At 38.5% G+C, this 10,988-nt stretch overlaps 1 protein-coding gene across 1 annotated transcript; it reads left to right on the top strand.

The window, feature by feature from the left end:
* The first annotated feature begins 1,116 nt into the window (after nucleotides 1-1,116).
* On the top strand, nucleotides 1,117-10,652 carry sf3b4 (splicing factor 3b, subunit 4). The gene is made up of 6 exons (XM_030147216.1): nucleotides 1,117-1,206; nucleotides 2,733-2,861; nucleotides 2,973-3,515; nucleotides 8,304-8,474; nucleotides 8,564-8,722; nucleotides 10,413-10,652. The coding sequence occupies exons 1-6, from the start codon at nucleotides 1,173-1,175 to the stop codon at nucleotides 10,583-10,585; spliced, it is 1,209 nt and encodes a 402-aa protein (XP_030003076.1). The 5' UTR covers nucleotides 1,117-1,172; the 3' UTR covers nucleotides 10,586-10,652.
* Nucleotides 10,653-10,988: the final 336 nt, after the last annotated feature.

Below are 10,988 nucleotides of genomic sequence, written 5' to 3'. Positions count from 1 at the left end.
TTAATGTAAATATCTATATTTTAAAATAACTTTATTTTTTAGCGCACGACCTCCACTTCCGGTGGGGTACTTCCTTAGCATTAGCCACATTAGCCGAAAGCCTTAAAATTTTTCAGCCTATCCTTTTATTTTTTGTGGTGGCCTTAATTTTAAAGCAAGGCACCTTTTGGGTAAACAGCGCCCCCGTAATTGAAAAGGTGGATGATGTTTTTTTTTTCTTATAGTGGATATTTTTTTGGGCTGCTCTCTTTTTTTTTCTCATAGTAGATAATTTTTTTCACCTGTTCTTTTTTTTTTCTTATAGTGAATAATTTTTTGGGCTAGTAGATAATTTTTTTGCCTGTTCTCTTTTTTTTTCTTTTAGTGGATAATTTTTTTGGCTGGTCTCTTTTCTTTCTTATAGGGGATTTTTTTTTTTCATCTAGTGAATAATTTTTTTTAGGCTGTTCTATTTTTTTTCTTACAGTGGATAATTTTTTTTTGGGCTGTTCTCTTTTTTTCTTGTAGTAGATAATTTTTTTCATCTAGTGGATAATTTTTTTAGGCTGTTCTCTTTTTTTCTTTTAGTAGATAATTTTTTTCATGTAGTGGATCATTTTTTTAGGCTGTTCTCTTTTTTTTTCTTATAGTGGATAATTTTTTTTGGGCTGTTCTCTTTTTTTCTTGTAGTAGATAATTTTTTTCATCTAGTGGATAATTTTTTTAGGCTGTTCTCTTTTTTTTCTTGTAGTAGATAATTTTTTTCATCTAGTGGATAATTTTTTTTAGGCTGTTCTCTTTTTTTTTTTTTTTTTTTTTTTCTTATAGTGGATAATTTTTTTTGGGATGTTCTCTTTTTTTTCTTGTAGTAGATAATTTTTTTCATCTAGTGGATAATTTTTTTAGGCTGTTCTCTTTTTTTTTTCTTATAGTGGATAATTTTTTTGGGCTGTTCTCTTTTTTTCTTGTAGTAGATAATTTTTTTCATCTAGTGGATAATTTTTTTTAGGCTGTTCTCTTTTTTTTTCTTGTAGTAGATAATTTTTTTCGTCTAGTGGATAATTTTTAGGCCTGTTGCACCTCTGGGCCACCGTACTTACTGTATTTCAAGTCTTTTTAACTTCCGTGTCCGGTAGCCACAGGAAGAGGCGGGGCCTCAGATCAGGACGCTCGTTCTCCGTTGGTCATTCAACATGGCAGCGGGACCAATTTCAGAAAGAAACCAAGGTAAACACATCAATGAAATATCTTTTAAGCTTCAGTTAGTAATGGAATTTATTTTTGTGCTTGTGGTTCGTACACCACTCTCTTTGTTTTGGTGTAATTCGGATTGTTTAGCTCGTTTTGGGTAAATAGCCGGAGTATCACATGGAAGTTGAGGTGGTCTTTACCGCTATCCTTTAGCTTTATTTCACCATTTGTGCAGATTTTTTTTCTGTACCCCTTTTCTTTATTTTTTTTTTTTTGCCATATTTTATTTGAAGAATAGTTCGAAGTTCCGGTGTAACTTCACTGAGTGCGGGAGCTCTGGTTTGGATATGAGGTTGTGGTTAGCAGCTAAAGTTAGCTTAGCAAAGAACGCTAACGTTTTGTAATTTTCGGGATCTGAGTGAAGTCTGTAAAAGCTAATGCATCATGAAGGGAAACAGTCAGTAGTGACATTTGAAATAATTTCAGTCTGGCTGTTATGTATGTGTGTGTGTGTGTGTGTGTGTGTGTGTGTGTGCCAGGTCTCCAAATAGCTAGTTAAATTATTTTCTTTGGCCTTACTTATCTCGTTATTTAATGGACAAAACGTGTGCCACAACTTTACCAGGGCTCAAAGCCATTTCTAACCTCGGCATATATGTGTCAGAAATCTGGATCATTGTAATCTGCTAAGGGTTTTAGATATTTATTTACTACCTGACATGTACTTTAACCCTTTCATGCATACTGGTCACTACAGTGGACAGTTATTCTCCAGCTGTTTTCTTTATATTCATGGATTTTGTTGTTTTAGTTCCATATCAGCCAACACAGTGGACGCTTATGCATCATCCTATACACTGTAATTCATACCATTACTGTAACTGTGCTGTTCTTGATAAACTTAATCTGCAGTAAAATGTTTGAGTGTAAGTCAATTGCTTGTTATTGTTATTAGGCTGTACTTACCAGTTTTTTGTTTTTTAACAAAAGGTTTTTTTTTTTTTTTTTTTTGCATCATGTCTCCATGAAGTGAGTAATGACTAGTATTAAAGTGCGTTAAATTGTGAGAAAACATCAGATTAGCAGCATTAAAAATGTTTTTATTTCATAGGTTTCACACAGTATATCAGTAAACACATGTTTCTTTGCTTCTAAAATTAAATGCATGGTGTCCAACTGGGTAGACATTTTTGCAACTCCATGAAAAATAGGTTCATAAAAAATGTTTCAATTGCATTGTTTTTTAATGCCTAAAGAGGAATAGAAACACTCAGGAAAAAAATCTTGATTAGGGCTTTCATAATTCATGCATGAAAGGGTTAAATTGAAGTTTATGTATACAGCATATTTCATTTGAAAATTGTATCACATATATTATTTAAAACATAGACGTTAGGATTGAGGTGTGTAAGAGCCAGGTTTTGTAGTTTAAAGGAAGCATAAGAAAGTTTTATAACTAAAAATAGGTCAGTGGTAGTTATGCTGATTCTAAGATCATTTTTCCCTTGGTAACCATACTCAAATTTTGCTAAACTGTGTATGTTGATTGTATGCTCCTCCAGATGCCACTGTATATGTCGGTGGCTTGGATGAGAAGGTGTCAGAACCTTTGCTATGGGAGCTTTTCTTGCAGGCTGGTCCTGTGGTCAACACACACATGCCCAAAGACAGGGTCACAGGCCAACATCAAGGTAAGTATCAGCTTTGATCACTTCAGGGTTTTGAAATGAGAGAATTATCCTATAGTGTAAGTTGGAGCTGCAAGTATCAAACCCTATCTTGTTTTCCCCCCACCTCCTCAGGATATGGGTTTGTGGAGTTCCTCAGTGAAGAGGATGCTGACTATGCCATAAAAATTATGAATATGATAAAGCTCTATGGCAAACCTATTAGAGTCAATAAGGCTTCAGCACACAATAAAAACCTGGATGTGGGAGCAAATATCTTCATTGGTAACCTGGACCCGGAGATTGATGAGAAACTGCTCTATGATACGTTCAGTGCCTTTGGTGTGATCCTCCAAACTCCAAAAATTATGCGTGACCCAGACACTGGCAACTCCAAGGGTTATGCTTTCATCAACTTCGCCAGCTTCGATGCATCAGATGCTGCCATTGAAGCTATGAACGGCCAGTACCTCTGCAACAGGCCCATCACAGTGTCATATGCATTCAAGAAGGATTCAAAGGGAGAGCGCCATGGATCGGCCGCAGAAAGACTCTTGGCTGCACAGAACCCTCTGTCTCAAGCAGACAGGCCTCACCAGCTGTTTGCAGATGCTCCACCTCCACCTACTGCTCCAACACCAGTCCTCACCACTCTGGGAGCTGGAATGCCTATGCCTGGTAAGATGGAAAGAACTATTTAAAGAGTCTTGTTGTCTAGGATCCCCACTAGCTGTACCCAGTGATGCAGCTTGCCATTAGGCAAGGCAGGCAGCTGCTTGGGGCCCCTAAGCCAGCAGGGGCCCCCAAAGGACCAACAGACTTGACACAAACTGTCTAAAGAATAAGTTCACTACACAGCAGCAGTGAGAAGTTGCAGTAAACCTAGCTGTCTCAAATTCTCTGAAGGGGCCCCCTGAGTCCAAATTGCCCCTCCCTCACCTGTCTGTCTCTGTCAGAGTGAGATAATGCATGCAGGTTGTGTGCTATGCATATATATATATATATATATATATATATATATATATATATATATATACATACATACATACATTGCTTGGGGCCCCAGGGAACCCTTTCTGCGCCACTGGCTGTACCCTTAATCACAGCTAGTCTTTCAGGGGTCCACCTTGAAAAACAAATGACACTCATTAATACACTTCAGTTTGATAGGCATTATAGTCCACTCAGATCAACACATTTGAATTCATTAGATTTTATGATCCTCACAAATCAACATATTTCCAATACTTTATCAGATCTTCCATCTGGTGCATAGAGACAGATGTTAACCATTACAATATGCAGGAGAGTAAGTGAATATATTAGTTGGGCCAGATCAGGTGAAAGTAAACATCAGTGCTAAAAATGAAAGTTTCCCTATCATTTCTCAAATAGGCTCAATTTTTTTTAGCATAAGAACTCTATTTTATGGAACTGTTTACAAAATGTCAGTGTCACTTGTAGAAAAAAAGATATAACTGATTATGTAAAGCTATACTTCTGACATATATGTAAATGCACTTTTAACTTTAATAATATTTTTTCTTGCTTGTATAACTGATATTTTAAGTCTGTAAATGTGTAGGAACTAATTATTCAACAGTACAAGAATATAGAGAGGTTATGTACAATCCAGCTATTTGCAAAATGTGCTCTTCTATTTGCTATATATATATCACCTCAGTTGCAATATGTACAGTTGTCCTCAAAATTATTAATTCCCCTTTCTATTTTTCGTGATGATTTGTTTTTGTGATGAAATGAATGAGTTTCATCAAGTTAGTTTGTGACTTATATGTGGTACTCAAGTGAGGGAATAACAACAAATGATACTTAAAGAAGTACTTTATTTCAGGAGTATTTTATTAGTGGATTTCCAAAAAACGCCGTGTCCTAAATTGTTCCTACCCTAGGTTTACTCAGTCCAATGTCTGTTGTTAATAGTCAGTAGAGTAGCCTTTGTTCTTGATGTTGGTTCCAGTTAGTGTCCACAGACTCTCCCATGTCTCCTGTGGTCCACTCTTCCTGAGCCAAAGCATCCAGCTGGGTCCGGTTGGATGGTCTCCTGCCCACCACTCTGGTCTTCAGCTCCCTCTACAGATTCTCTATCGTTTGTTGTTATTCCCTCACTTGTGTATCACGTATAAGTAGGTATGTCATGAAAACCGATACTCACGATACTGTTTGATACGATGATGAAAAGAAAAATGTCGATACTCATTTTTTTAAAGAATCTATACCATCGGTAGGTTACTACTCTTCTTGAATTGATGGGGGCAGTACGCGCCGACAGTACATATGCAACAGGTACAGGAACTCATGAAAGAATGGACACAGCTGCAGCTAATGCTCTGGCTCGTCTATTGGACAAAAAAGGACCATAAGTCATGTGTGGAAGTATTTCAGGTTGACGACCCTGACGTGGTTATTGACATGCATAAGCCACTGTGTAAACGTCGCCACCGCGAAATTCAAATGAAGGGGGGGGATATCACAAACCTAGTGAATCACCTTGGAGACAGGCACCCAGATCTGTTTAAAGAATTCAAGGTGAGTTCCGTTATTCAGCATTTAACATTTGACATGTTACCATCAGGGCTCCACATTGGCACTGGTCCGATAGCTTGATGCAGTTTTTACAGCCTGGTCTGTTCAGGCCACCGCCAATACGAAATGTTGACAACAAGAAACTCTACCAGCGGTCACTAACAGGTGGACCATGGTCCGGGTCTGGACCCAGAAGCCGTCCCATACGGACCCGGACCTACAGCCGGTGGTGGAGCGCTTCTATTGTGACCAGTGCAACTTACAGTAGAGTAGATGAGGAAACACACAGACCAGTTATATGTAGGTAGAGTCATCCCATGTGATACCACGCAGCCAATCCTGTCTGTGCATTCAAAGCAGTAAACTGTGACTGACAGATGACAGAGTTAGAGGCAATAGCAATATTCATTTATATGCAAACAGTTAAAGTATTTCTTGTCTAAGTTTATGGTTATTCTGATTTTTTTTTTTTTTTTTTTTACCGTGGTATCGATTTGATATCAAGAATTGTGTACTTTTAGTGTCATCTGTATCAATCCCTGAATTTTTGGTATTGTGACATCCCTACACGTAAGTCACAAACCAACTAGACAAAACTCATCTGTTTCACCACAAAAACAAAAAAATCACAAAAAATGGCAGGGGTATGAATAATTTTGAGGACGACTGTATGTTAAATAAAAGTAAATTAGCATATTTGTCGTGTTTCAGTTCCAGCAAAGTCTTTTATTCTGACTACTGAACAAAGTGACAAACTCCTGCCCAGTGTTACAACATATTTGTGTTCATAAAAACTGCTAATTTAAACATTTTTATCCAGTATTGATCACAATTGTACTTTAACATCATAGCTAAAATCCTATGTTTCATTTAGTATTAATTTCTTATGACAACAGCATGTTTTGTACATTTGCGTAAAGTGAAAAAAATTATGTTCATTTTGACTCACCGTGTCACGCAGCAGTAATTTAAAGGTGGGGTATGAGATCTTAGAAAAACAGTTTGAGCAAGCTACATTTTGAAAATACTCAATTCAAAAGTCCAAACCCCCTTCTTCAGACGTCCCCCCTGAAGCCACGCCTCCAGACTACTGGCACGCACAATGCTTTTTCCTGAGGGTTCACGAGCGCTGCACAGCAGCAGCTAGCCCAGCTCTGGCTCCAGCCCCGATCCATGCATACCTCATTCAGTCTCCTCCAATTAAATGTTAGAGCATTTAATTAATAGGTTGTAATCGAGGTGTGAAGGGGATTTTAAGCAACATAGTAAAAAAATGCTTCAGGAAAATCTCTCGCACCTTACCTTTAAGTATTTTTGCCCCAAAATTGTATTTCTATAAATTGTAATGTGTCATGTGAAAGTACTTGCTGAGACCTGTTCATATATGTATTAAACATGGAGAGAAGTTATTTAGCTTTCAACACAGAGCTTATTACCTCCACCAAGGAACGGCAGAGGTTATGCTTTCATCAGGGTTTGTTTGTCTGTTAGCAAGATAACTCAAAAAGTTCTAGATGGACTTGGATGAAATTGTCAGGAAATGTTGATACTGGCACAAGGAACAAACAATTACATTTTAGTGGTGATCGGGGGGGGGACTGATCTGCCTTGGTGGAGGTCTGCGCTCTCCGAGTGCTTTTCTAGTTTAACATGAAATGTGTCCCAGTGTCACCACTTGATCTGGCCCAGTAGGTTCTGGGAAGTGGTTTGACCAGCAATTTGTCTCACAGTATTAATGATAGTTGAGTCACTCAATAGTAGCACACATTTTTTTCTTATCCTGCTGGAGGTCATTCTGGAATAGAAGTAAGCACTCTCTGGCTTGTTTGTCATTCTTTAACCTCCTGAGACCCAGCAATGAATTTTTGTCGTCTGTAAGTGGACAAGAGTTTCACAGCTTTACTTAAAACAAAAAAAAGTCCACCGCAAAGGACATTCCATAAATAGATAATGTGTCTGAGAAAACTGTTGCATTATGCTATTTCCAAACAATTTGATTAATTAAAAACAGCCTAACTTTTACTTACTGGGTCTCAGGAGGTGAAATAAAGCCATGTTGTCTTGGAGGTGCTGAACACAGTCTGCTGTGACAGCAGTATTAGGTGAACTTGTTTTGGGGGAGGATTTACATAGGGGGAAATGAGCTGGAGTATTAAAAAGAATAAATCTACAAGAAGACGTGTGTTTCTGTCAAAACATGCCATTTTCAGCATGTAGTTGCAACTTGGAGGTTATAGGAGGGAGAGTCAAAAACTTCTCAGACAAATTTTATAATTTCAAAATTTGCAGTAAACAGCCCCAGCAATTCTACAAAGAAGGAATTAAGTGGTGGAATTGGAAACAAGTATTAATTTTCTCATGGAGCTTATGTAGAAAAATAGTGTTGTTTTGATAAATAAACTTTTTATTACGTTTGTCTGAGAATGTTTTGACTCTGTTGTATACAGAGAGGTCATCTCTGTAGAAGTTGTGGTCTGATCTCCATACCACCGTGCACTGCTCTAGGGGTCTTTTTTTTTTTTTTTCAGAAGAGAAGCTTTGTGAATGTAAATATTTTGTTTGTTCTTGCAATTGTACCTTTTCTTTGTTTTTCAGCTGCCACTTATTAATAGTATTATCTGGACTAGATAAATGTGAAGAGTTCTCTTAGAGCACTGAACACATACTGGTGTGAAGATTAGATAGAATCCTGTAGGAAATGCTCTGGCTAATGGGCCTTTTATCAGTAAGTGATGATAAGATTGGCTTAATTTAATTTTGGACAGTGTGAACAGAACTCTGGTCTCTGTTGTGGCTGACTGATTTATGAGATATTTAAAAGTAAGACAGTGGTTGTGTTAACAGAATTCTTCATGGAGTGTTTGATGTGTTTTGTGCTGAGCATGTGTCCCAGACTGAATAAAGCTTGTGTCCGTGCAGGTATGCCTCCTCCGGGTGCCTTCCCTCCTGTTCCTCCACCAGGATCATTGCCTCCAGCCATGCCCCCTTCGATGCCCATGCCTCCCACTGCAGGGACTCCAGGCCCACAGGCTGCTGCTGGGGGGCCTCCACCTGGACCACCACCATTTCCCCCTGCAAACATGCATCCAGGTACAGGCTTTTCCAGGTTTATGATGTGTTTCCTCCACAGTGGGTAAAAGTGTCATGCACCATGTGCTTAACATGTGTGTGTACCGCAGGTATGCCTCAGATGCCCATGCCCCCTCCTGCTCCTCCTGGTATGGTGCCACCACCTCCTGCTCCTCCAGGATCCACTCAGCCACGTGCCCCACCACCACCTGGCATGCCCCCTCCCCCACCAATGGGCATGCCACCCAGAGCATATGGACCTCCTATGGGTAAGTGCTGGGGTGTGTCATAGGCAACAGTGGAAAGAAATCACATTTCATTACCTCTGCCAGGAGGAATTGTGATCACTTTGCTTTGTGTGTTTGTTTGTTTGTTCGCAACTTTAGGGAAAAACTATTCCAACTATCTTTCCCAAATCTTCCCCACAGATAGGCCTAGGCCCTGGGACCAACCCGTTCAATTTTGGGCCAAGTAGGCCAAAGGTCACAAAATCTACAATTTTCCATCTGTCATCATTGAGCAATTTTCCAAAATTCATCAAAAATTCAAAACGACTCCAATTAGCCTCCAATTGGATCCACCTGTAGCTTAGAACAATCTCTTGTATCTGGCACAAAATTGTCCACAACCACTGTGGAATGTGGACTCTGTGGACATTTACATTTAACACTGAAAATCCCATTTACCACACATTTAAAATTAGAACTCAACAAATATTGGTTGGAATTTAATATAATTTGACAGACACATGAGTGGTACCAAGCTTCAGCTGTTTCTGCTGAATGGAACAACCTGGAAACTGTTGAATTTTTTACAAAGAAATAGTCGATCCACACATGCACACTGTTCGGGGTGCTTGGTGGAGGTTTGCGTTCTCTGAACACTTGTTTTTATTAAAATTATCCAAAAGTATTTAAAATTTCTGTAACTCTGCAGTCTGCAGCAGACCTATAACAATGACAGTAGTAGGGAATGATCGTGTTTGACCACATTTAGAGCGATTCGACAATAGAACAATAGAAACACCGACCACTAGACAAAATATAAACATAGGAATTTACAGTCTCACATTGTTCAACTTGTCACTTTAGGGCTGCATGCCTCAGATTTTTATAGGTTTAAGTACCAGGAATTCCATCTGTCTTTTTGTCTGTCCAGCCCAAGATTTCTGTCCAACCGATTTCTCATTCATTATTCACCCAATTCTTTTCAAATTCAACAAACATTTTCTTTACCTCTAGAGGAAGGTGCAGTGCACAGTTTAATGACTGAATTAAATTTTGGGATTTTTTTTTACACATTTTTGACCATTTGTTGAGACTACTGGTTCTTTTCAAATTTCACACATGTTCTTTACATGTGCCTTACTTTCAATTTTTGAGAATAATGTTTGTGTTGGTTTGATTGAGGTACCCAGAAACTACAGTAATTTAGTTTAATTTACGTTATAATTCTCATTAATTTTAAAATTCAACGTTAATCCCTGACTAGGGAGGGTATCAGTGAGCAGGAGGGGTGGGGGTATTAGTAAGCCCCACCTACTTTTTCACTTGCTGGATTTATATATATTTTTTTAAGTAATAAGAAGAATCAGAAAATATGTAAGCCATGCGATTGCCATGTGGTGTGTGCTGAGCAGTTATCAAGCAGTTCACTGTAGTCAGCTTTAGTGAAGGCAGTTTTCTGGCCATTTGGCCTTTGTTGATTTTATAATATTTTTTTAAGCTTTGTGGATAAAAGGTAAGAAACATGTTGACTTAAAAGTTGTATCAGTTTTTAGAATTCATTTCAGGATATTGGAGCACAGTCTGTATTTGTACTGCTGTTTACAGAATGTAGTTCATTCAGAGTTCAGACAGTTTGTGGTGTGCTTGTTCCTTTAGCCTTCATCTTTGGCCTGTGAATTAATTAGAAGGTACAGATGTTTTAACTCTTCTGGGTTGTCCTCGCGTCCCTCAGGCCCCCCGGTGCCTCCAGGTATGAGAGGACCCCCACCACCGATGCCCCCTCCTGGTTATGGTGCCGGTCCTCCTCGTCCACCTCCATTTGGCTTCCAGAGAGGACCTCCGATGCCACCCAGACCTCCCGGTGCCCCACCTCGGGTCCCTATGAGAGCACCAATGCCACCATAATCCATCTTAAAACTCAAAAATGTGCTCTGATTTGGCTTTTTGCTTCTTCTTGCTTTTTATTTTTTTTTATTTTTTTTTTATTTTTATTTTTTTTTACAAATTTAGATTGAGTCAAGTTTCTAATTGTGAAATAATTTAAATGTCTGTTTGTATTTTTAGGTCACTTTACGGATAATATGTGCTTGGAAAATAAAATTTTTAGGAAATGTCTGGGTTGTCCTTTTGTAGTTATTGAAGGAGCTACAAAGTCTAGTATGTCAGTTTCATTATGATAGAAATATCAGAACTCCACTGATTTGTTCAGAATATAATTCTACAGTCGGTTACATTGTGACAGCCCAAGACGACTGTTTAAACAGAAGATGAAATAGGTCAAGTGACACTGCAATGGAACTCATGTATA

The sequence above is a fragment of the Sphaeramia orbicularis genome, chromosome 11, assembly GCF_902148855.1.
Source record: "Sphaeramia orbicularis chromosome 11, fSphaOr1.1, whole genome shotgun sequence".
NCBI lineage: Eukaryota > Metazoa > Chordata > Actinopteri > Kurtiformes > Apogonidae > Sphaeramia > Sphaeramia orbicularis.
The sequence above is the reverse complement of the archived record's forward strand: the minus strand, read 5'-3'. Positions and strand labels throughout refer to the sequence as shown.